This window comes from Malaclemys terrapin, chromosome 1 (genome assembly GCF_027887155.1).
Source record: "Malaclemys terrapin pileata isolate rMalTer1 chromosome 1, rMalTer1.hap1, whole genome shotgun sequence".
NCBI lineage: Eukaryota > Metazoa > Chordata > Testudines > Emydidae > Malaclemys > Malaclemys terrapin.
In genome coordinates, this window is record NC_071505.1 from 355,433,014 (window position 1) to 355,458,708 (window position 25,695).

General features: G+C 61.2%; 1 protein-coding gene across 4 annotated transcripts; it reads right to left on the reverse strand.

Moving 5' to 3' along the window:
* On the reverse strand, positions 1-25,453 carry LOC128830289 (FH2 domain-containing protein 1-like). Of its 4 annotated transcripts, none has more exons than XM_054016094.1 (10): positions 25,202-25,453; positions 24,698-24,759; positions 24,357-24,459; positions 24,192-24,277; positions 16,090-16,190; positions 15,917-15,987; positions 14,606-14,713; positions 2,834-2,904; positions 2,360-2,636; positions 1-933 (listed from the first exon to the last, which is right to left on the reverse strand). In XM_054016094.1, the coding sequence occupies exons 1-10, from the start codon at positions 25,406-25,408 to the stop codon at positions 283-285; spliced, it is 1,737 nt and encodes a 578-aa protein (XP_053872069.1). In that variant the 5' UTR covers positions 25,409-25,453; the 3' UTR covers positions 1-282. The 4 variants fall into 4 exon arrangements, with proteins under 4 accessions (XP_053872069.1, XP_053872070.1, XP_053872068.1 ...); XM_054016095.1 differs by having other exon boundaries at positions 2,411-2,636; positions 24,192-24,280; XM_054016093.1 differs by having other exon boundaries at positions 24,192-24,280.
* Positions 25,454-25,695: the final 242 nt, after the last annotated feature.

Sequence of the window (25,695 nt, forward strand, 5' to 3'; positions counted from 1 at the left end):
CATGTTCCTCATGATTTATTAACAAATAAACCCAGCAACGGGCGCTGACAGGGACAGTTAAAATGGCCGAGCGGCTGGTGGTGCCCGGCGGAGGCCCAAGGCAGGGGCCAGGACACCCTGAGGGGAGGGTGGGGACCAAAGTCCCCAGGCCCTGGCCATGACATTGGGGGGGGCAGGAGCACCACGCCCCCTGGCAGTCTCCCCTTAAAGCTGCAAGGCAGCCTTGCACCCCAGCCAGGAGGGGCGGGCAAAGCTACCCCCACCCCCGGCACCGCCGCCCCCTCAGCTCTGGGAGGGCCTGAGCGGCTTCTCGGCCAAGCCGAGGCGCCAGAAGAAGCCAGCGAGGGTGGAGACGCCCTTGGGGGAGGCCGTGGGGGAGCCGGGGGCAGCCTGCCCCTCAGCCCCCATGGGAGGCCCCTTCTTACAGAAGAGGCTGGGGAAAGGGCGGGAGGGTGAGGTGTCGGGGGAGCAGCCCTCCGCCTTTGGTGAGGCCCCTGGGGACGGGAGCCGTTCAGGGAGCCAGGACATGAGGCCCCCTTTCCTGCCCACAGGGGTGGCAGGGGGCCCTGGTGGGGGGGCAGGTGCTGGGCCCAGGGAGTCCTGGGGCTCGGGGTGGGCTGGGAGGATGGCAAGCGTGTGGCGCCGGCTCAGGCGGCTCTGGCCGGCCACCCTGGCCAAGGGCTCCGGCAGGGCCACCCAGTCGGGGCACTCCCCAGCCCCCAAGTCCAGGCTGCTGCAGGGCCCGGTGCGGGGACCCCGTGGGACGTGGCTCCGGCGGCACGGTTGGGGCGTGCGTGTCAACAGGAAATTGAGCTCCACATCTTGCAGCTCCGGCTCCCGCACCGAGCACGTGGCGATGGAGCGGCGCTTCTCCTGCCGCTGTCGCTCCAGCTGCTGCCGGCGCTGCTCGGCCTGCTCCCGCGCCCGGTTCTCCTGCAGGAAACAGGGCTCAGGGACCTGGTGCGGGCACAGGCCCCCAGCCCCCTCTGCCCAGCAGACCCCACTCCCTCCCCCTGCCAGGAGAGAACCCAGGAATCCTGGGCCCCAGCCCCCTCCGCCCAGCAGACCCCACTCCCTCCCCCTGCCAGGAGAGAACCCAAGAATCCTGGCCCCCAGCCCCCTCCACCCAGCAGACCCCACTGCCCACACAGCACCAGGATAGAACCCAGGAGTCCTGACCCCCAGCCCCCTCCGCCCAGCAGACCTCACTTCCTCCCCGTGCCGGGAGAGAACCCAGGAGTCCTGGCCCCCAGCCCCCTCTACCTAGCAGACCCCACTCCCTCCCCGTGCTGGGAGAGAACCCAGGAGTCCTGGCCCCCAGGCCCCCTCTGCCCGCACTGCACCAGGATAGAACCCAGGAGTCCTGGCTCCATGCCCACTCTAATCACTAGACCCCACCCCACTGGAGGAGCAACAGGGGTGTTATGAGCACAGTGGGTGGGGGGGGTCAGGACAGATGTGTGGGGGGAGCACTGCGGGTAGCAGACAGGGGCAGGGGGGGAGGGATAGCTCAGTGGTTTGAGCATTGGCCTGCTAAACCCAGGGTTGTGAGTTCAATCCTTGAGGGGCCACTTGGGGATCTGGGGCAAAATCAGTACTTGGTCCTGCTAGTGAAGGCAGGGGGCTGGACTCGATGGCCTTCCCAGTTCTAGGAGATGGGATATCTCCATTAATTATTATAGGGGGCACAGGGGGGGTTAAGGGGGTACCTGCATGGCTGTCCAGAAGCACCCCCCAAAGGCATGCAGCACTTGGAGGCAGGGGAGGTACAGGGGGCTTGGGGGATACAGGGAGGCACAGAGGGGTAGAGGGGGTTTGGGGGACACAGAGGGGTAGAGGTGGTTCGGGGGACTCAGGGGTACCTGCACGGCCGTCCGGAAGCGCCCCCGAAGCCGTGCAGCACTCGGAGGCAGGGGAGGTAGAGGGGGTTTGGGGGATACAGGGGGACACAGAGGGGTAGAGGTGGTTCGGGGGACTCAGGGGTACCTGCACGGCCGTCCGGAAGCGCCCCCTGAAGCCGTGCAGCACTCGGAGGCAGGGGAGGTAGAGGGGGTTTGGGGGATACAGGGGGACACAGAGGGGTAGAGGGGGTTCGGGGGACTCAGGGGTACCTGCACGGCCGTCCGGAAGCGCCCCCGAAGCCGTGCAGCACTCGGAGGCAGGGGAGGTAGAGGGGGTTTGGGGGATACAGGGGGACACAGAGGGGTAGAGGTGGTTCGGGGGACTCAGGGGTACCTGCACGGCCGTCCGGAAGCGCCCCCGAAGCCGTGCAGCACTCGGAGGCAGGGGAGGTAGAGGGGGTTTGGGGGATACAGGGGGACACAGAGGGGTAGAGGGGGTTCGGGGGACTCAGGGGTACCTGCACGGCCGTCCGGAAGCGCCCCCCGAAGACATGCAACACGGCACACACCTCCTGCAGGCAGAACAGCGCCTCGTCCTCGCAATAGAAGTCGCGCAGCGCGGCCGTGGCCTGGCGCAGCCGCTCCAGCTCCGCCTGCACCACGTCCAGCTCTGCTTGCGCCAGCTGCAGGAAGGGCTCCAGCTGCTCCGGGCCCAGCTCCGTCAGGCTGCCGCGGGCCCCCGCCAGGCGCTCCCCCAGGCCCTGCAGCTCCAACGCCACCTCTTGCTCCTGGATCCTGCGCACGTGGACGGGGCGAGGGAACCGTCAACTCCATGATGCCTATCTGCCCTCCCACCCACTGGGACAGGCCCACAGGGCTCCAGCCCCACACTGGGGAGAGCAGAGACCCTGCCCTTGGGCAGAGTCAGCCCCAGACCCTAAGGGCAGAGGGGCCCACAGGGTACAGCTCTGGGCGCTGGAGGGGGAGCTCACCGTGACGCCAGCCCCACGTGCTCCAGTTTGCTTGGGAAATCCAGCAGGCTCCTGTCCTTCCGCTCAGCCTCCTGGGGCAAGAGACAGAGTGACCCCTGCCCTGCACAGCACAGCCCCCCACCCCATCCCCACAGCACCTAGCGACCCCCCACCCCAAAGCACCACCCACACTTCCTGGAGCAGAGCACTTCTCCCACCACTCTGCCCCCCACAGCACCCACTGCCCTTCCATCCAGGAGTGCCGCCAGCTTTTCTGCCGCCCTAGGCGGCAGAAGGTCCCACCCCAAAATGCCGCCCCCCACAGAGGCGGCGGAAGGTCCCACCGCCGAAATACCGCCGCGGTCGCCGCCCCCCAAATTGTAGCCCCCTAGGCGACCGCCTAGGTCACCTAATGGGTTGTGCCGGCCCTGCTTCCATCACTCTGCCCCCTACAGCACACCACCACCTCACTACACAGTACCCCCACAACACTCCCCTACCCCGCCTCACAGCACAGCACCCTCCCACCACCGCCCATGCAGTAATATACACCCCCATTCTCCAACACTGGGAATATTTTGCTACATTTCTATGAAGCCCACGTGTGCCTCAGTTTCTCCTCTATGCTGCATTGTTACCAGAGGATGGGAAAAGGCTGTTTGCCCTCAGGTCAGGCAAAAAGACATACATGGGCGTTGTCTAGCTGTCTCGGCCTCAGCCTCCATTTCATACACCTGGGGAAAGTCTGCGACACCGCACACGCTCAGAATTCACGTGCGCCGCAGATTTCCCCCCCCCCCCCCCCCCGCCCCAAGGTCACACGGCAATTACACCCACATAGGGTTGCTGTGGCACCAGGATGGGCAGGGGTGGTGTCCCTAGCCTCTGTTTGCTAGCAGCTGGGAATGGGCGACAGGGGATGGATCACTGGATGATTCCCTGTTCTGTTCATTCCCTCTGGGGCACCGGGCACTGGCCTCTGTCAGCAGACAGGACACTGGGCTAGATGGACCTTTGCTCTGACCCCTTATGGCCGGTCTCTGTTCTTACGCACCAGAGGACAGCGGGCTCATGGGCCGGAGCAGCCAGCCGTGGAAGGGGAGGGGGCAGTGCCCTGCCCGCAGGGCGAGGAGACACGGGATATGTGGGGTATGACATGGGGCTGCTGGGGAGTCACACAGACTGGGGTGACAGCACTGAGCCAGGGGCTGAGGGGGTGCAGGGACCCATGTGGAAAGGGGCAGATGTGCCTGACTGATTGGGAGAAGCTTGGAGTCAGCCAGCGTCTGCACGGGGGAGGCTCCCCAACTCCCTAACAATCCCTCCCCCCAAAACACCGTTCCATACTTCTCCCATTGACCCCATCAACCCTCCAGGTTCACACATAAGAACATAAGAATGGCCCTACCGGGTCAGACCAAAGGTCCATCTAGCCCAGTATCCTGTCTACCGACAGTGGCCAATGCCAGGTGCCCCAGAGGAGGTGAACCTAACAGGTAATGATCAAGTGATCTCTCTCCTGCCATCCATCACCACCCTCTGACAGACAGAGGCTAGGGACACCATTCCTTACCCATCCTGCTAACAGCCATTAATGGACTTAACCACCATGAATTTATCCAGTTCTCTTTTAAACGCTGTTATAGTCCTAGCCTTCACAACCTCCTCAGGCAAGGAGTTCCACAAGTTGGCTGTGCGCTGCGTGAAGAAGAACTTCCTTGTATTTGTTTTAAACCTGCTGACCATTAATTTCATTTAGTGGCCCCTAGTTCTTATATTATGGGAACGAGTAAATAACTTTTCCTTATCCACTTTCTCCACATCTCTCATGATTTTATATACCTCTATCATATCCCCCCTTAGTCTCCTTTTTTCCAGGCTGAAGAGTCCTAGCCTCTTTAATCTCTCCTCATATGGGACCCGTTCCAAACCCCTAATCATTTTAGTTGCCTTTCTCTGAACCTTTTCTAGTGCCAGTATATCTTTTTTGAGATGAGGAGACCACATCTGTACGCAGTATTCAAGATGTGGGCGTACCATGTGTCATAACTATAAAGGGAAGGGTAACAGCTCTCCTGTGTACAATACTATAAAATCCCTCCTGGCCAGAGACTCCAAAATCCTTTTCCCTGTAAAGGGTTAAGAAGCTCAGGTAACCTGGCTGACACCTGACCCAAAGGACCAATAAGGGGACAAGATACTTTCAAATCTTGATGGGGGGAAGGCTTTTGTTTGTGCTCTTTGTTTTGTGGGGAGTTTGTTCTTGGGACTAAGAGGGACCAGACTGTGACAATGCGGTTCTGGCGGAACCCAACTGAGAGTGCCAACTCAGGACAAATTGCTAAAATAAGGCAGTTACAGCCCAAGACTGGGGTTTTTCCACTTCTAAGGCAAACCAAACCAGCCAGACTAAGAGGACTTCGGTCTCATCCCACTGGCTAACCGCAAGTCTCACAAGCAATCTCCTTAGACACTCCAGTTTCCCAGTACTCCCACCAGTGCCACTCGTTATGGGGACAAATGGTTATAAAAACCAATACCCCAGTAAAAGAAAAAGGTTCGCTTGATCCCAAAGGACCAAGCCCCAGACCCAGGTCAATATACAAGTCAGACCTTACCCACAAATCACGCTACTGCCAATCCTTTAGAATCTAAAATCTAAAGGTTTATTCATAAAAGGAAAAAGATAGAGATGAGAGTTAGAATTGGTTAAATGGAATCAATTCCATACAGTAATGGCAAAGTTCTTGGTTCAGGCTTGCAGCAGCGATAGAATAAACTGCAGGTTCAAATCAAGTCTCTGGAATACATCCCCCGCTGGGATGGGTCCTCAGTCCTTTGTTCAGAGCTTCAGTTTGTAGCAAAGTCCCTCCAGAGATATGAAGCAGGATTAAAGACAAGATGGAGATCAGGCATCAGCCTTATATAGTCTTTCCCAGGTGTAAGATCACCTCTTTGTTCTTACTGTGGAAAATTACAGCAAAATGGAGTCTGGAGTCACATGGGCCAGTCCCTGCATACTTTGCTGAGGTACAAGCCGTATCTGCCTTTTCTCAATGGGTCCATTGTATAGCTGATGGTCCTTAATGGGCCATCAAGCAGGCTAGGCAGAGCTCATCTCAGCTTGTCTGGGATGTCACCCAGAAGCATAGCATAAGTTTGCCATACAGACAGTATAGAGCCAATATTCATAACTTCGACTACAAAAGTGATACATACATATAGACTGCATAATCATAACCAGTAAACCATAACCTTGTCCTAGACACCCCATTTGACCCCCTTTATACAAGATTTGGGTGCCACTACAGGACCTTGGTTGCAACAATGATCTATATGGTCCCAGTTTATGTCAATAACGTCACACCCCCAACGCAAAATTGATGCAGGAAGGGATGACACAAACATCACTGACTGCATCCCAAGAGCTCCCCATCCTGGGTTCTGTCTCACTACAGCTAGTATTGGGTTAGAAGCCGTACCAGTGTATAACAGAAATGGTTTATCAAAATCATGTTCAACCACATGATTGAACCTCTTTACAACCTCAAGGTAACACTTAGTTAGAACAATAGTGGATTGGATCTGCTCTGGCAGCATGGTTCCTGTATGTGCCATGTGATCTTGCCAAGAGCTAAAGAAAACTGCTACTTTATCCATACAAGCTCGGGCAAATGTTTGGAACCCAATTAACATCGAATAAATGCAGATATTAATGTTCTTCATAGTCCAGGAATCTTGGCATTTAGCCATGAAAGCAATATGGCAGTGTGCCTCAGTCTTCCTTTTCATACAGCACATTAGGTCTGGAATGTCTTTTCCCCTGTGAAAAGTTCCCATATTGTTTATAGGCATTACCTGTGAAACCCCCGTGTAACAAGGCCTTTTAACATAACGTGTGTTCTCATGTATTCCTTTTAACATGTTCAAGGGATTCTCCAGAATATTAGGCACATTGTACATTTTTACAGTTTGTGGCAATAGCAACACATTAATTACAAAATTTAGCAATAACAACAAGTTCATTACAAGTGTCCATCTACAGTCATGTTTGTCATGCCACACCTTTGGCTCAATACCATTGGAGTTTGGGCATTTTAGGGTTAACCTGTGGCTTCCCTTTGCAAAATTCAGTGTTCTCTTTCCTCCTTGTCCTGCAGGATCAAACCCCGATTTCTCTTGCTTAACAGAATTCACTGGCTGATGGGGTGGGCCCTCTGTGCTAACAGCTATTAGCAAGTCCTTCCTTTCCCAGCCAGGCAAGTAATTTGCACTACCCCAGACCAGAGCCAGTCCACCAGTTTTCATATTCGTAACTGCTATCATCTCCAAGGCTGGACTCTGTCTTAAAGAGATACCACACAAATCCAAAGAGTCTGCGGGTGAGAGTTTGCTTGCTCTCCCCCGCATCCTCAAGCATTTAGCCATAACTGCTCTGCTCTGACACATCAGTAACCAAATCTGTCCTCAAACCCTGAAGCACAAACTACTCATTTAAAGAATCAGAAAGGAGACATTCCTGTTCCAACACCATTGTCTCCCCAACAAGTTGGCCCCACACAGCCACTTGGTTATAGGGATGCCTCAATTCCTTAACAACTTTTACTTCCCCTGAGACCTTCTCAAAGCTACCCACACTGGATCTCTTAAAAGGAAAGTCAGTGGATCCATTCACAACAGACAATTTTTGGCTGCTAGGAACTGAAACTTCCTTGATTAAATCACTCTCACACCCTTCAGTTGCAGGGAACTGCTTGCACCGAGTACCATGAGGATTCCTTTCTCCAGGAGCTTTTCTAAGCAGCAATTCACCCCTCTCAGAAATTCTGCCCTTACCCTCTTCACCTAGGGCTTGCTCTAAAGGCACACTTTCCTGAGCAACAACAGACTCTGTCTGGGTCTTACTTACATTCAGGATCACCTTTAGCCCATCAGGCAGATCTCTACACAATCCCCTTTTAGGCGAACCCATAGACTTCCTAGATAAAAGGTTAGAAATACTTCCCTTCTCTTTGCCACACACAAGCTTAGGAATTTTTTCCTTTTTGCTACAAGTTGTTAAACTGTCCGTAGGTAACACAACCAAATTACCTTTCTGCTCTCCTTGTGCCCTGGCTAGGGTATCACCCTGATCAGACAGAGTTGTTACACCCTTCCCCAACCACACATGAGCAACAGGCAAAATACAAGCACCAGAATTGTCTGGTCTCTGGGATTTTGCTAAGACACTAACTGGATGCAACCTAGTTAGGGTGACCAGACGTCCCGATTTTATCGGGACCGTCCCGATATTTCCTTGTTTGTCCCGCGTCCCGACCAACATGCGGTCGGGACACTGGACAAACAAGGAAATGCCCCGGAGCCTAGAGCCCGGAAGTGCTCGCGCCCCCCCCCCCCCGCCCCGACTCCGCCCCCTCCTCCCCCGATTGGCTCCCTCCTCTTCCCCAGGCTCACCATTCCCCCTCCCTCCACAAGTGCTGGAGGGAGTTCCCGGGAGACTCAGGGGAAGCGCGGGGCCGGGGTGAGTGAGAGTCCGGCCTGGCCCCGAGCAGGCAGGACTCAGTCGGGCGGTAGGGCGAGGAGGGGGCGGCCCGCGGGGCCAGGCGGTGGCTGTTCTCTCCCCCGGGCAGCGGGACTCGGGAGCAGCCGTTGCTGCAGCTCCCACTGCCGCGGGGGAGGAAGCGGCCATGGCGCTCCGCGGCTGCGGCTCTGGTGCCTGCGAACCCCCCGAGCCGGGGCCTGCTGCAGGGGAACGAACGGGGCTGGGCTGCCGATGCCTCCGCCCCGGGGCCGCCGCGGGATTGCACCACCTGGGCAGCAGCCCAGACGCGACTGGCCAGGGGCTGGGCCCAGCGTACGCGCTGCTGGGTCCCTGCAGCAGGCCCCGGCTCGGGGGGTTCGCAGGCACCAGAGCTGCAGCCGCGGAGGCCATGGCCGCTTCCTCCCCCGCGGCAGTGAGAGCTGCAGCAGCGGCTGCTCCCGAGTCCCGCTGCCCGGGGGGGAGAACAGCCGCCGCCTGGCCCCACGGGCCGCCCCCTCCTCTCCTTACCGCCCGACTGAGTCCCGCTGCCCGGGGGGGGGGGGGGAGAACAGCCGCCGCCTGGCCCCACGGGCCGCCCCCCTCCTCTCCCTACCGCCCGACTGAGTCCTGCCTGCTCGGGGCCAGGCCGGACTCTTACTCACCCTGGTCCCGCGCTTCCCCTGAGTCTCCCGGGCCTCCCTCCAGCGCTTGCAGAGGAAGGTTTTTTGGGTTTTTTTTGGCCCCGCCCCCCGCCACGCCCCCCCCCCCCCCCACGTCATCCCCCCCTGCGTCCCGATATTTGTCTTTGGTGATCTGGTCATCCTAAACCTAGTTACGGTGCCATTCTCCCCAGCAGATGCAAACGTAGGACCATTCCCTTCCTGGGCTTTAGTTGAATTCAGAACCAACTCTGAGACAACTAAATTACTCTCAACCATCACAGGCCAAAAGGCACCTTCTGTCTGCTCCACAGACAAAAAAGAGTTGGAGACACATTTTCCTTTACTAGACATACGGTTTGGGATTTCATTTCCCTTGTCCCAGCACACCGGGCTGTTCACAGACAACTGCTTGGAGACTGGGGTAGCTTCCTCCATAGGCAAGTCAATACCCCTGACAGACACAGGCACATTTCCTTCACTGTCACTATTCTTCGCACAGGAAACAGATAAGGTATAGGGACACTCATCTTCCACTCTCCTTGCCTTCCCAAACTGCTGACTAGATAAAGCCATCAGCTCACAAGACTGCCTAGGCTCATCCAAAATCTCCTTGTTCTCCTCTCCCTTCGCTTGATCTAACTCCAGATTTACTTCTGAGACATTAGATAGATATTCAGAAACTTCATTCACAGCCAAACAGCTGCTTTCCAAAGACAAACTTTTGGAGAAACCCTCCATAGGCACAACCTTAGGATCAATCCTCTCTTGTGCCTGGTTTGTATTAACTTGACTGACCATAGCTTTAATATCATTTCCAATCATAATATCCTTAGGGATTATGTCTTTTACTCCCACAACCATGGTGCCCTCCAATCCCTTCCATTTCAGGTGGATTTTAGCCAAAGGCACCCTGACAAAATACTTAGATAAGGCTACAACAGTTACATCTTCACCTGGCAAATAATCTTCCTTCCTGACAAGACTTGCTTTAACCAGAGTAATATCTGCTGCGGTGTCCCTCCATGCCATACCCCTCACTCCATTCACTTCTGCACTGCTAATAAACTCTGCATTATTTCCCCCATATTTAGCTTTAATGTGAGTTTTAAATTCTTCCGAGACCACAGAAACAGCATTTGCACACAGGGCACCAATGCTGGGCTCTGTGTGGCTTGCCTGTGAGTTTACAACAACAGGGTTAGCATTGGCCGGGGCATTTGGGGTTGCTGGTTTTGGGCTGCCCTTCAGTGTCGGGCAGTCTGGTCTCCTGTGGCCCAGCATACCACAGCGATAGCATGTAACCTGTTCCGTCCTGGGATGCGAGTTCCTACCCTCCGGGCCCCCTTGAACTCCTTTAGAAGAGTCAGGTTTATTTTTAAATCCTTCCCTCCTCTTGAACTGGGGAGAATGGTGATTACTTTTCCCTGGGGTTTTACACCCTTCTCGAGCCCTGTTTTGGGTATGGGCATCCGCAATCTCTGCTGCCCGTAGGACTGACTCAGGGTCCCTGTCACACACAGCTGCTCTCACATGGTCAGGCACAATGTCTAAGAACTGTTCCAAAGTTATTAAATCCAGCAGTTTTTCAAAACTCCCATGAACCTTGGCTCCCATAACCCACTTTTTAACAAAACCCATCAGCTTATGAGCACATTCTACAAAAGTACAATCCTTAGACATTTTAAACTCTCTAAACTTAACTCTGTAAGTTTCAGGAGTAACCTTGAACTGCCTTAACACAGAATCCTTAAACCGGTCATAATTTAAGGCTTCTTGTTCCCCCAAGTCATTGAACACCTCCCTGGCTTTTCCAGTCAGTCTGGTCAGCAAGACAGGCATTCGCTGACCCTCAGGGATCTGGTACAGATTGCAGAGGCGTTCAAAGGTAGACAAAAACTCCTCTATATCCTCAGTATCGTTGTAAATGGGACACATCCTTTCCCAGTTTTTCTCATGGTGGGGGGGAAGTGAAGTACCAGGTGGGGACGACTTTCTCCGCTCTTCCATTACTTGGAGCTGAAGTCTGGCCGTCTCCTGTTCCATCCTGTGAGTCTCCTGCTCAGCAGCGAGCAGCTCTAGACGTCCCTTACGAGCTCTCTCTTCTCTCTCATCAGCCTCCTTCTTTCTTTGATCAGCCTCTTTCTTTCTCTCTCTCAGCAGCCTCTTTCTCTAATTCTGCTATTTTGTGCTTCTCCAGCAATCGAAGATCTGCTAGCTTCTGTTCATGCTCAAATTGCAGTTTACTTGTCACCCTTTGCATCCTAATTTTTTCTGCATCTTCTGCAGCCTCAGGTAAGGGCTGTGCTCCTGCCCCCTGATCACTGGCTATTAGCAGATTTCTCAGTTCTTCCTTTGTAGCTTTCTTTCTAAAGCTTATCCTCTTTTCTGAACACAAATTTTCCAGGGCTTTTTTGCCAAGTCCCTCATATGCTCTTTGCTCAGCCATTGCAGCAGCTCTTTAACCAACAAAACTCTCAATCCCAAAAATCAAATTTGGATAGCGTGGGGTTTTGACCCAAAGCTTAATTGACCTGGTTCTGTGGATCCAAGCACGACTACGCCACTGTGACAATGCGGTTCTGACGGAACCCAACTGAGAGTGCCAATGCAGGACAAATTGCTAAAATAAGGCAGTTACAGCCCAAGACTGGGGTTTTTCCACCTCTAAGGCAAACCAAACCAGCCAGACTAAGAGGACTTCGGTCTCATCCCACTGGCTAACCGCAAGTCTCACAAGCAATCTCCTTAGACACCCCAGTTTCCCAGTATTACCACCAGTGCCACTTGTTATGGGGACAAATGGTTATGAAAACCAATACCCCAGTAAAAGAAAAAGGTTCTCCTGATCCCAAAGGACCAAGCCCCAGACCCAGGTCAATATACAAATCAGATCTTACCCACAAATCACGCTGTTGCCAATCCTTCAGAATCTAAAATCTAAAGGTTTATTCATAAAAGGAAAAAGATAGAGATGAGAGTTAGAATTGGTTAAATGGAATCAATTACATACAGTAATGGCAAAGTTCTTGGTTCAGGCTTGCAGCAGCGATGGAATAAACTGCAGGTTCAAATCAAGTCTCTGGAATACATCCCCCGCTGGGATGGGTCCTCAGTCCTTTGTTCAGAGCTTCAGTTTGTAGCAAAGTTCCTCCAGAGGTAAGAAGCAGGATTGAAGACAAGATGGAGATCAGGCATCAGCCTTATATAGTCTTTTCCAGGTGTAAGAACACCTCTTTGTTCTTACTGTGGAAAATTACAGCAAAATGGAGTCTGGAGTCACATGGGCCAGTCCCTGCATACTTTGCTGCGGTACAAGGCGTATCTGCCTTTTCTCAATGGGTCCATTGTATAGCTGATGGTCCTTAATGGGCCATCAAGCAGGCTAGGCAGAGCTAATCTCAGCTTGTCTGGGATGTCACCCAGAAGCATAGCATAAGTTTGCCATACAGACAATATAGAGCCAATATTCATAACTTTGACTACAAAACTGATACACACATATAGACTGCATAATCATAACCAGTAAACCATAACCTTGTCCTAGACACCCTATTTGACCCCCTTTATACAAGATTTGGGTGCCACTACAGGACCTTGGTTGCAACAATGATCTATATGGTCCCAGTTTATGTCAATAACGTCACACAGACCTCAATCCAGGCTCTCCAAATCTTTCTGAACAAGTCTCTCATATTTCAAACTTGTAAGTACAGCCAGGCAAGGCGTGTTAGTTTTATCTTTGTTTTCTCAACTTGTAAATGTACCTTTTACTAGGATGTTTACCTCTGTTTGCTGTAACTTTGAACCCAAGGCTAGAGGGGGTTCCTCTGGGCTCTTTAAGTTTGATTACCCTGTAAAGTTAGTTTCCATCCTGATTTTACAGAGATGATTTTTACCTTTTTCTTTAATTAAAAGCCTTCTTTTTAAGAACCTGATTGATTTTTCCTTGTTCTAAAATCCAAGGGGATTGATCTGGACTCACCAGGAATTGGTTGGGGGAAAGGGAAGGGCGGCGGGAGAATGATTAATTCCTCCTTGTTTTAAGATCCAAGGGGTTTGGCTCTGTATTCACCAGGGAATTGGTGAAGGTCTCTCAAGGCTACCCAGGGAAGGGAATTAGCACATTGGGAATGGTGGCAGCAGACCAAATCTAAGCTGGTAGTTAAACTTAGAAGTTTTCATGCAGGCCCCCACATCTGTACCCTAAAGTTCAGAGTGGGGAAGGAGCCTTGACACCATGGATTTATACAAGGGCAATAATATATTCTCCGTCTTATTCTCTATCCCCTTTTTAATGATTCCTAACTTCCTGTTTGCTTTTTTGACTGCCACTGCATGGACATCTTCAGAGAACTATCCATGACGACTCCAAGATCTTTTTCCTGATTCATTGTTGCTAAATTAGCCCTCATCATATTGTATGTATAGTTGGGGTTATTTTTCCCAATGTGCATTACTTTACATTTATCCACATAAAATTTCATTTGCCATTTTGTTTCCCAATCACTTAGTTTTGTGAGATCTTTTTGAAGTTCTTCACAGTCTGCTATGGTCTTAACTATCTTGAGCAGTTTAGTATCGTCTGCAAACTTTGCCACCTCACTTTTTACCCCTTTCTCCAGATCATTTATGACTAAGTTGAATAGGATTGGTCCTAGGACTGACCCTTGGGGAACACCACAAGTTACCCCTCTCCATTCACACCCAGGCTCCTTCCCTCTCCCTCAGCTCCTCAGTTACCCCGACTCCCTCCAGCCGCTGGGGGAAGGGAAATCTGGTTCGGTCTCAGCGCTCTGTAGTAACATGCCTAGTATGGAATCTATTGGTCAAAAACGTTTCCTGACTCTTCCCCATTGGCCATACTGTCGCAGACACACCTGATGGCGGGTGTTTCGAAATAAATGACCAAAACCATTGAAACTGGCGCAATGATACTGTGGTATTTTGACAAATGAAACATGCAGAATTGTTTATTTTGGGGGCAGAATCCCCCCAGGAGCGGTACCATGACCCAGACTTCCCCACCTCTCTGCCGGGAGCCGAGCAGCAGGAGACGGGGCTGCGGTGGGGTGGGGTGGGGTGGGGGATAAGCGTGGGTTGCAGGAAGCAGTCGGGGCTCACCTGGGGGTCAGACAGACACACTGTGCTCGAACACAGCGCTCACTGCAGCCCCGGCCGCGCTGACCGACCATCAAGGCTGGGTTCCCTAGGGGCTCCAGGTGCCTGGTAACCCGGCTGTGACAGCACCTGGGAGCGTCGCTGCCCATGCTGGGCAAGGGGCACTGATCCCTGCAGTGGGAGCCCAGCTCCCGCAGGGCAGAGCTCACGGGGAGGAGGGGGGGGGGGCAGCAGGCCCAGAGGTCCAGTCTCAGTGGGGCCACAAGGCTCAGCCTGGAGGAAGTGAGCCCCCAGGGGGTCCAGCACACTGATGGGGTCTCCCCCCAGACTGCTCCAAAACAGGGGCATAACCCCGATCCTATGGATCCGTGACAGCCCCAAGTCCCCCCCCACCAGCTTGCCCATACCACCCCCACAAGACAGCCTCCCTCCTGAGTCCCTGTTCTCCCCTCACAGCCCTGACTCTGGGGGTGAGCCCCCTTCCCCACTCACCATGGCCACGAAGTGCAGCAGGTCCACGCCTGGCTTGTTGGCCTTGGTGTCTGCCAGCCTGAGGAGAGAGGCCATCCGGAAGCCTGCGGCATGGCCAGCATAGCCCCCCTGATGAGAAAAGTGCACCCCATGGAAACAGGTACCCCCAGCGGCCTCCCTCCCTCTAACTGCTAGTCCCTACTCCTCTCCCAGAGCCGGGAGAGAACCCAGGAGTCCAGGCTCCCCCCCACCCCCGCTCTAACCGCTAGTCCCTACTCCTCTCCCAGAGCCGGGAGAGAACCCAGGAGTCCAGGCTCCCCTCCACCCCCGCTCTAACTGCTAGTCCCTACTCCTCTCCCAGAGCCAGGAGAGAACCCAGGAGTCCAGGCTCCCCCCCCCCCGCTCTAACCGCTAGTCCCTACTCCTCTCCCAGAGCTGAGGAGAGAACCCTGGAATCCTGGCTCCCAGCACCCCCGCTCTAACTAATAGTCCCCACTTCCTTCCCTTCTCCCATCTTCACTTGTACTAGGGAGGTGTCAGAGACGCGTGGGGAATGAGGCTGGAGTGGCTGTGAGAGGGATCTGCTGTGAGGGGTCAGGAGATACTGGCCAGGTGGCAACCTATGACCATGTTTTGTACGAATACTCTGCGTGCCTCACTTTCCCCATGTGCTGCAGAATTATCTGGGGGGGGGGGGGAGCATTTGCTCGTGCAGAGACCCAGGTGTGACTGTGCCTGGCTGGCTGGGCCCGGGCCCGGGCCCACGGAGAGGCCCAGAAGACACTGTCCAGACATTTGGCACCTAGCAACTGACGCCCAGGGATGGACCCCCCTCCGCAGGCAGACAGCCGGTGCGAGCAGCTGGAGAGCAAAGGGCGGAGGAGAGCCGGGGGGGTGTTAAGGATGGGTGGCACAAGGAGACACTCCTGGAGGGGGATTACAGAGGGGCCGGGGGGCTCTGGGCTCTGATCTGACCCGGCGCTAACCCAGGACTCTGCACTGGGTCCAGACCCCCAGGCACCCCCATGCTGTTCCCACCGGCAGAGTCACTGCAGAGTCAGGCAGGGGGGTGCCGGGCTCCCACCAGGGGGACTCGCTGAGGGGGCTCCCGGCGTGACGCAGGGGCTGGGGGCTCTGAGGGTCGGTCCCTGGGGGGGAGCCGAGGGGTTGACACCAGCGACTGTGACCCGGAGGGGGTCGACGCCCTGCAGGGGCCTGCCAGGGGCTGTCCCAGAGCCAGGCGAGGGCACCATGCCATTGGATCCGCGACACCCCTTTGGCCCCTCAGACCCAGCCAAGCCCCCTCGGCCCGGCCCCAGAGCGGGCGCTCACCATGTTCATGTAGTTGCCAGCTCTCAGGACCAGGCGGATGACGACGTGCAGCTCCTCGCAGCCCAGCAGCTCTGCGGAGAGGGGACGGGGGAGGTGAGTGGGGGGCTCTGCTCCAGGGGCCCAGCCCCTCCCCTGCCCTCCAAGCACAGTGCCCCAGCCAGCCCCACACGCACCCCGAGCCGCCTCGGTCAGAATCTGGATGGAGGATTTCAGCGAGTTGAGCTGGGGGAAAAACTCCTCCTTCAGGACCAGCAACTCCAGGCGCCGGGCGTAGCTAGGGGGAAGCAGAGCAGGTGACCGCGGGTGCCCAGGCTGCGGACATGCTGGGGCAGCGAGGCCATGGGATCCAGCCCAGCGACCAGGCTCTGCCCGAGACCCTCGTCCACCTGCAGTGACCCCCACTTCAATCCGGGGCCTGGTCCCATCCCCACAGCGCCCTTCTCTGGAAAAGCCCTGCCCCCAATGTGCCAGGCCAGATACACCCCTGACATGCCTGGCTAGGGGGCCAAGCCAGGCCCCAGAACACAGAGCCCACCCCGTCCCCGTCCCCATCCGAGCCAGGCCCCAGAACGCAGAGCCCACCCCGTCCTCGTCCGAGCCAGGCCCCAGAACGCAGAGCCCACCCCGTCCCCGGCCGAGCCAGGCCCCAGAACGCAGAGCCCACCCCGTCCCCGTCCCCATCCGAGCCAGGCCCCAGAACGCAGAGCCCACCCCGTCCCCGTCCCCATCCGAGCCAGGCCCCAGAACGCAGAGCCCACCCCGTCCCCGGCCGAGCCAGGCCCCAGAACGCAGAGCCAACCCCGTCCCCGTCCCCATCCGAGCCAGGCCCCAGAACGCAGAGCCCACCCCGTCCCCGGCCGAGCCAGGCCCCAGAACGCAGAGCCCACCCCGTCCCCGTCCCCATCCGAGCCAGGCCCCAGAACGCAGAGCCCACCCCGTCCCCGGCCGAGCCAGGCCCCAGAACGCAGAGCCCACCCCGTCCCCGTCCCCATCCCCATCCGAGCCAGGCCCCAGAACGCAGAGCCCACCCCGTCCCCGTCCCCATCCCCATCCAAGCCAGGCCCCAGAACGCAGAGCCCACCCCGTCCCAGCCAGGCCCCAGAATGAAGAGCCCACCCCGTCCCCGTCCGAGCCAGGCCCCAGAACGCAGAGCCCACCCCGTCCCCGTCCCCATCCGAGCCAGGCCCCAGAACGCAGAGCCCACCCCGTCCCCGTCCCCATCCGAGCCAGGCCCCAGAACGCAGAGCCCACCCCGTCCGAGCCAGGCCCCAGAACGCAGAGCCCACCCCGTCCCCATCCCCATCCGAGCCAGGCCCCAGAACGCAGAGCCCACCCCGTCCCCGTCCCCATCCGAGCCAGGCCCCAGAACGCAGAGCCCACCCCGTCCCCGTCCCCGTCCCCATCCGAGCCAGGCCCCAGAACGCAGAGCCCACCCCGGCCGAGCCAGGCCCCAGAACGCAGAGCCCACCCCGTCCCCGTCCCCATCCCCATCCGAGCCAGGCCCCAGAACGCAGAGCCCACCCCGTCCCCGTCCCCATCCCCATCCAAGCCAGGCCCCAGAACGCAGAGCCCACCCCGTCCCCGGCCGAGCCAGGCCCCAGAATGCAGAGCCCACCCCGTCCCCGTCCGAGCCAGGCCCCAGAACGCAGAGCCCACCCCGTCCCCGTCCGAGCCAGGCCCCAGAACGCAGAGCCCACCCCGTCCCCATCCGAGCCAGGCCCCAGAACGCAGAGCCCACCCCGTCCCCGTCCCCATCCGAGCCAGGCCCCAGAACGCAGAGCCCACCGCGTCCCCGTCCCCATCCGAGCCAGGCCCCAGAACGCAGAGCCCACCCCGTCCCCGGCCGAGCCAGGCCCCAGAACGCAGAGCCCACCCCGTCCCCGTCCCCATCCGAGCCAGGCCCCAGAACGCAGAGCCCACCCCGTCCCCGGCCGAGCCAGGCCCCAGAACGCAGAGCCCACCCCGTCCCCGGCCGAGCCTGGCCCCAGAACGCAGAGCCCACCCCGTCCCCGGCCGAGCCAGGCCCCAGAACGCAGAGCCCACCCCGTCCCCGGCCGAGCCAGGCCCCAGAACGCAGAGCCCACCCCGTCCCCGTCCCCATCCGAGCCAGGCCCCAGAACGCAGAGCCCACCCCGTCCCCGGCCGAGCCAGGCCCCAGAACGCAGAGCCCACCCCGTCCCCGTCCCCATCCCCATCCGAGCCAGGCCCCAGAACGCAGAGCCCACCCCGTCCCCGTCCCCATCCCCATCCAAGCCAGGCCCCAGAACGCAGAGCCCACCCCGTCCCAGCCAGGCCCCAGAATGAAGAGCCCACCCCGTCCCCGTCCGAGCCAGGCCCCAGAACGCAGAGCCCACCCCGTCCCCGTCCCCATCCGAGCCAGGCCCCAGAACGCAGAGCCCACCCCGTCCCCGTCCCCATCCGAGCCAGGCCCCAGAACGCAGAGCCCACCCCGTCCGAGCCAGGCCCCAGAACGCAGAGCCCACCCCGTCCCCATCCCCATCCGAGCCAGGCCCCAGAACGCAGAGCCCACCCCGTCCCCGTCCCCATCCGAGCCAGGCCCCAGAACGCAGAGCCCACCCCGTCCCCGTCCCCGTCCCCATCCGAGCCAGGCCCCAGAACGCAGAGCCCACCCCGGCCGAGCCAGGCCCCAGAACGCAGAGCCCACCCCGTCCCCGTCCCCATCCGAGCCAGGCCCCAGAACGCAGAGCCCACCCGTCCCCGTCCCCATCCGAGCCAGGCCCCAGAACGCAGAGCCCACCCCGTCCCCGTCCCCGTCCCCATCCGAGCCAGGCCCCAGAACGCAGAGCCCACCCCGGCCGAGCCAGGCCCCAGAACGCAGAGCCCACCCCGTCCCCGTCCCCATCCGAGCCAGGCCCCAGAACGCAGAGCCCACCCCGTCCCCGGCCGAGCCAGGCCCCAGAACGCAGAGCCCACCCCGTCCCCGTCCCCATCCGAGCCAGGCCCCAGAACGCAGAGCCCACCCCGTCCCCGGCCGAGCCAGGCCCCAGAACGCAGAGCCCACCCCGTCCCCGTCCCCATCCCCATCCGAGCCAGGCCCCAGAACGCAGAGCCCACCCCGTCCCCGTCCCCATCCCCATCCAAGCCAGGCCCCAGAACGCAGAGCCCACCCCGTCCCCGGCCGAGCCAGGCCCCAGAACGCAGAGCCCACCCCGTCCCCGTCCGAGCCAGGCCCCAGAACGCAGAGCCCACCCCGTCCCCGTCCGAGCCAGGCCCCAGAACGCAGAGCCCACCCCGTCCCCGTCCGAGCCAGGCCCCAGAACGCAGAGCCCACCCCGTCCCCGTCCCCATCCGAGCCAGGCCCCAGAACGCAGAGCCCACCCCGTCCCCGTCCCCATCCCCATCCGAGCCAGGCCCCAGAACGCAGAGCCCACCCCGTCCCCGTCCCCATCCCCATCCAAGCCAGGCCCCAGAACGCAGAGCCCACCCCGTCCCCGGCCGAGCCAGGCCCCAGAATGCAGAGCCCACCCCGTCCCCGTCCGAGCCAGGCCCCAGAACGCAGAGCCCACCCCGTCCCCGTCCGAGCCAGGCCCCAGAACGCAGAGCCCACCCCGTCCCCGTCCGAGCCAGGCCCCAGAACGCAGAGCCCACCCCGTCCCCGTCCCCATCCGAGCCAGGCCCCAGAACGCAGAGCCCACCGCGTCCCCGTCCCCATCCGAGCCAGGCCCCAGAACGCAGAGCCCACCCCGTCCCCGGCCGAGCCAGGCCCCAGAACGCAGAGCCCACCCCGTCCCCGTCCCCATCCGAGCCAGGCCCCAGAACGCAGAGCCCACCCCGTCCCCGGCCGAGCCAGGCCCCAGAACGCAGAGCCCACCCCGTCCCCGGCCGAGCCTGGCCCCAGAACGCAGAGCCCACCCCGTCCCCGGCCGAGCCAGGCCCCAGAACGCAGAGCCCACCCCGTCCCCGTCCCCATCCGAGCCAGGCCCCAGAACGCAGAGCCCACCCCGTCCCCGGCCGAGCCAGGCCCCAGAACGCAGAGCCCACCCCGTCCCCGTCCCCATCCGAGCCAGGCCCCAGAACGCAGAGCCCACCCCGTCCCCGGCCGAGCCAGGCCCCAGAACGCAGAGCCCACCCCGTCCCCGTCCCCATCCCCATCCGAGCCAGGCCCCAGAACGCAGAGCCCACCCCGTCCCCGTCCCCATCCCCATCCAAGCCAGGCCCCAGAACGCAGAGCCCACCCCGTCCCCGGCCGAGCCAGGCCCCAGAATGCAGAGCCCACCCCGTCCCCGTCCGAGCCAGGCCCCAGAACGCAGAGCCCACCCCGTCCCCGTCCCCATCCGAGCCAGGCCCCAGAACGCAGAGCCCACCCCGTCCCCGTCCCCATCCGAGCCAGGCCCCAGAACGCAGAGCCCACCCCGTCCCCGTCCCCATCCGAGTCAGGCCCCAGAACGCAGAGCCCACCCCGTCCGAGCCAGGCCCCAGAACGCAGAGCCCACCCCGTCCCCGTCCCCATCCGAGCCAGGCCCCAGAACGCAGAGCCCACCCCGTCCCCATCCGAGCCAGGCCCCAGAACGCAGAGCCCAACCCGTCCCCGTCCCCGTCCCCATCCGAGCCAGGCCCCAGAACGCAGAGCCCACCCCGTCCCCATCCGAGCCAGGCCCCAGAACGCAGAGCCCACCCCCTCCCCGTCCCCATCCGAGCCAGGCCCCAAAACGCAGAGCCCACCCCGTCCCCGTCCCCATCCGAGCCAGGCCCCAGAACGCAGAGCCCACCCCGTCCGAGCCAGGCCCCAGAACGCAGAGCCCACCCCGTCCCCATCCCCGTCCGAGCCAGGCCCCAGAACGCAGAGCCCACCCCGTCCCCGGCCGAGCCAGGCCCCAGAACGCAGAGCCCAACCCGTCCCGTCCCCGGCCAAGCCAGGCCCCAGAACGCAGAGCCCACCCCGTCCCCCTCCCCATCCGAGCCAGGCCCCAGAACACAGAGCCCAGCCCAGCCCCGGCCCCAGCCCCGGCCCCGTCCCCGGCCGAGCCAGGCCCCAGAACGCAGAGCCCACCCCGTCCCCATCCCCGTCCCCGTCCGAGCCAGGCCCCAGAACGCAGAGCCCACCCCGTCCCCGTCCGAGCCAGGCCACAGAACGCAGAGTCCACCCCGGCCCCGGCCCCAGCCCCAGCCCCGGCCCCGTCCGAGCCAGGCCCCAGAACGCAGAGCCCACCCCGTCCCGTCCCCGGCCGAGCCAGGCCCCAGAACGCAGAGCCCAACCCGTCCCGTCCCCGGCCGAGCCAGGCCCCAGAACGCAGAGCCCAACCCGTCCCGTCCCCGGCCGAGCCAGGCCCCAGAACGCAGAGCCCACCCCATCCCGTCCCCGGCCGAGCCAGGCCCCAGGACGCAGAGCCCACCCCGTCCCGTCCCCGTCTGAGCCAGGCCCCAGAACGCAGAGCCCACCCCATCCCGTCCCCGGCCGAGCCAGGCCCCAGGACGCAGAGCCCACCCCATCCCGTCCCCGTCCGAGCCAGGACGCAGAGCCCACCCCGTCCCCATCCCCGTCCCCGTCCGAGCCAGGCCCCAGAACGCAGAGCCCACCCCGTCCGAGCCAGGCCCCAGAACGCAGAGTCCACCCCGGCCCCGGCCCCAGCCCCGGCCCCGTCCGAGCCAGGCCCCAGAACGCAGAGCCCACCCCGTCCGAGCCAGGCCCCAGAACACAGAGTCCACCCCGGCCCCGGCCCCGGCCCCGTCCGAGCCAGGCCCCAGAACGCAGAGCCCTCCCCGTCCCGTCCCCGTCCGAGCCAGGCCCCAGAACGCAGAGCCCACCCCGTCCCCGTCCGAGCCAGGCCACAGAACGCAGAGTCCACCCCGGCCCCGGCCCCAGCCCCAGCCCCGGCCCCGTCCGAGCCAGGCCCCAGAACGCAGAGCCCACCCCGTCCCGTCCCCGGCCGAGCCAGGCCCCAGAACGCAGAGCCCAACCCGTCCCGTCCCCGGCCGAGCCAGGCCCCAGAACGCAGAGCCCAACCCGTCCCGTCCCCGGCCGAGCCAGGCCCCAGAACGCAGAGCCCACCCCATCCCGTCCCCGGCCGAGCCAGGCCCCAGGACGCAGAGCCCACCCCGTCCCGTCCCCGTCTGAGCCAGGCCCCAGAACGCAGAGCCCACCCCATCCCGTCCCCGGCCGAGCCAGGCCCCAGGACGCAGAGCCCACCCCATCCCGTCCCCGTCCGAGCCAGGACGCAGAGCCCACCCCGTCCCCATCCCCGTCCCCGTCCGAGCCAGGCCCCAGAACGCAGAGCCCACCCCGTCCGAGCCAGGCCCCAGAACGCAGAGTCCACCCCGGCCCCGGCCCCAGCCCCGGCCCCGTCCGAGCCAGGCCCCAGAACGCAGAGCCCACCCCGTCCGAGCCAGGCCCCAGAACACAGAGTCCACCCCGGCCCCGGCCCCGGCCCCGTCCGAGCCAGGCCCCAGAACGCAGAGCCCTCCCCGTCCCGTCCCCGTCCGAGCCAGGCCCCAGAACGCAGAGCCCAACCCGTCCCGTCCCCGGCCGAGCCAGGCCCCAGAACGCAGAGCCCAACCCGTCCCGTCCCCGGCCGAGCCAGGCCCCAGAACGCAGAGCCCTCCCCGTCCCGTCCCCGTCCGAGCCAGGCCCCAGAACGCAGAGCCCAACCCGTCCCGTCCCCGTCCGAGCCAGGCCCCAGAACGCAGAGCCCAACCCGTCCCGTCCCCGTCCGAGCCAGGCCCCAGAACGCAGAGCCCAACCCGTCCCGTCCCCGTCCGAGCCAGGCCCCAGAACGCAGAGCTGTCCCAGGTGCCCAGGCTGGGGGCTCTGGCCCCGCTCGGAGTGACGCCAGGCAGGACTCTGGGGCAGCATCTCCCCTCAGGGCACCTGTCCCAGGGCAAGGACCCTGCTCTGCTTCGGCACCTCCTGACCTCGGAGCGTTCAGCCCCCTGGTCACCCCGGGAGCTCCCCGCAGCGAGTCTCTCTGGGCGGGACCCCTGGGGGAGTGTCACGGAGTGTGGGGGAACTCAGGGCCCTGCACCCCCGGCTTCCTGCGATTCACCATGACTCTCAGCCAGCCAGTAAAGCAGGTTTATTTAAACGACAGGAACACAGTCCAAGACAGGTCTTGCAGGTACAGACAACAAGACCCCCCCCAGTTAGGTCCATCTTGAGTGGCCAGGGAGGCCAGAGCCCTGTCTGGGCTCCCCTCCATTTTCCCAGCCAGCTCCAAACTGAAACTCCCTCCAGCGCCTCACTCAGCCTCCCCCGGCTCCTCCCCCAGCCTTTGTCCAGTTTCCTGGGGAGAGATATCACCTGGCCCCACCCCGCTCCTGGGTTCTCACTTTACCTGCTCAGGTATCTTCCCTCAAGGCCAGTCTCCCATCCCCTATGCAGACCGTCCCAGCCAAACCCCCCTGCCACCTTCCCCGGCCAACACTCCCCACTCAGCATTTTAAGAACTTATTAAATCTTCAAAGACCACATTAAGAACATTCCCACTTCGTCATAGGGAGCCTCGCCCACAAAGGGCCCTGCCCCCCACGCCACAGCCAGCCGTGACTCCCCGCCCATGTGTGACACAGACGGGTTATTATTGAGTCCCCAACCAGGAGACTGACTCGCTTCCAGTTGCCCGGCCTCCATCACACCCGTTGTCCTCCTCCGTCCTTTGTCCCTTTCCGGGTCCAGCCGGTCACCTGGGCTGCACCACCCCACCCCCTGCTCCTTGTGGGGGGGGGCCAGCCAGCAGCTGCCAGGTTATGAGTGTCGGCCGTTCTCTGCAGCCCGTCAGCAGTCCCACCTGCTCTCTAGGGTCTCTGTGACAATCACACCCCCTGGTCCCACCGCCTCGGTACTTGAGTAACACATGGGGAAACTGAGGCACACACAGTGTTCAGACAAAACATTAAAACCATTCCCACTTCATTACAAAAGCCCAGTCCTTCCCCGGCCGAGCCAGGCCCTGGGACGCAGAGCCCGTCCCATCCTGGATCACTTACACCCCTCCAACAAATCACACATTTGCTACGTCTGTAGCCAGAACAGGCCTGGTTTCAGCCCTGGCCGTGCCCACCTCTACCCAGAAAGCTCTGGGGCCAGGGGAGGGCAGAGGACCTGGGGGAGCTGGGACTGAGGTGCCCTGGGGGAGAAGTCAGCCTGCAGCCTACGCAAGCAATGTGGAGGTAGCAGCCATCACCCCAACCCTGCCCCACAAAATCCCCCCCCCCACAGCACCCCATGCTGGGATCCCCCCCACAGCCACCACCCTGTTCCCCACAGCACCCCCGCTGGGAAACACCCCCAGCACCCCCACTGGGTGCCCAGAGCTCTCACCTGGGAACCCCCACAAGCAGCAGCGAGAAGGTCTCAGCATCCGAGAGCTGGCGCCAGGGGCCCTGGAACGCCCTCAGTTTTTTGACCTGCTGGGACAGAGCCGGGGAGCGTTAGCCGGGGAGCCCCCGCAGGGGCTGGGCTGACTGTGCCCTCCTGCCCCCTCACCTCGTCCGCATCAGGCAGCATCTTGCACAGCTCCAGCAGCTTCTCAGCCCCGTACAGGGCACCGGCGCCGGCCCGGAGATCGGCCACGATCTGCTGCACAGGCCTGGGGGGGGCGGAAGAGATGTCAGCTCAGCCCCCAAGCAGCCCCAGACCCCCATGCGTCAATCCCTGCCCCCAGGAGCCTCGCCATCCCCACCCCCCACATGTGGGGGTGTATGGTGTAGCTTGGGGCTCCCCTCCCACTGCCAGCTGCTCCCCAACCCTGACCCTGCTCTCCTCCGCTGGCCTGAAACGGGTCACTGTGGTGCCAGGCAGCTCCACCCCACCCTGCCTGTTCTTACCTCTTAAACTGCTTCAAAAATATCTCCAAGTTCAAGATCTTCTTTGAGTCCAGGAGAGAGACCTGGGGAGAGGGGGGAGAGGGAGAATGGGGGCAAAGGGGCAGGGGGAGCATGGGGAGAAGAGAGGGGGGAGGGGGCAGAGACCTGCAGGCACAAAAGCAGCGTCTGCCCCAGCTCTGGGGCACGCAGCCCCTGGGGCTGGGGGCAGTTCAGCCTGGCACAGCAGAGCAGGCTCCGGAGGCCAGTCCTACAGAGCCGGCCCAGCCCCTCCAGTGGCTTGGGCCCACAGGAGAGATGGGGGTCAGCCCCAGGCAGGGTGCAGCATGCAACCCCCCCAGGCTCACCCCCCATGGGGAGCAGCACCCGAGGGGCCCGCAGGACAGAAGCAGGGACCAGCCCACCAAGGGCCTGTCCTGGACGGAGGATGCAACAGGGACCCCGGGGAGACGTCCCGCTGGGAGGGACCCCAGACTCCCCACGGGGCCAGCCCCGACCCAGGCTCACCTGGCCTTGGGGCCGGCCCAGCAACAAGGGCCCCCGTGGGCCCCAGCCCGGCTGCTCCCCAAAGAGCTCCTCCAGGTGCTCCACGTCCAGGGGGGTGTGGTCATGCCGGCTGCTGGCCGTCCACACGCTGGGGCGCCCACGGACCCGCTCCGCCGGGATCACCGTCCAGTGGAAGGTGCGCATCTTGCTGCGGCGTGGGGCGGGCATCAGCGCGTCCCTTGGGGGCGGGAGGACTGGGGGGGCCACGGGCAGGGGTGGGGGGACTGGGGGGGCCACGGGCAGGGGTGGGGGGACTGGGGGGGCAGGGGCCACGGGCAGGGGGACCCGGGGAGCAGGGGACCCAGGCAGGGGTGGGGGGACAGAGGGAGCGGGGGCCCCGGGCAGGGGCAACAAGGCAGAGTGCTTTGGAGAGGGGCTCCCGGGGGTCCCCGGGGCTCCCGAGGGGAGCTGCTGGGATTGGCCCATGGGGAGGCGCTGAGCCGGGTCACCCCCTT

Coding starts and splice junctions, on each gene's coding strand:
- LOC128830289 (XM_054016093.1), bottom strand. CDS start 25,408: ATGCCCGCCCCACGCCGCAGCAAGATGCGCACCTTCCACTGGACGGTG. Junction 24,460..24,697: donor TTTTTGAAGCAGTTTAAGAG/GTAAGAACAGGC, acceptor CGCCCCCCCCAG/GCCTGTGCAGCAGATCGTGG. Junction 24,281..24,356: donor TGCTGCCTGATGCGGACGAG/GTGAGGGGGCAG, acceptor GCTCTGTCCCAG/CAGGTCAAAAAACTGAGGGC.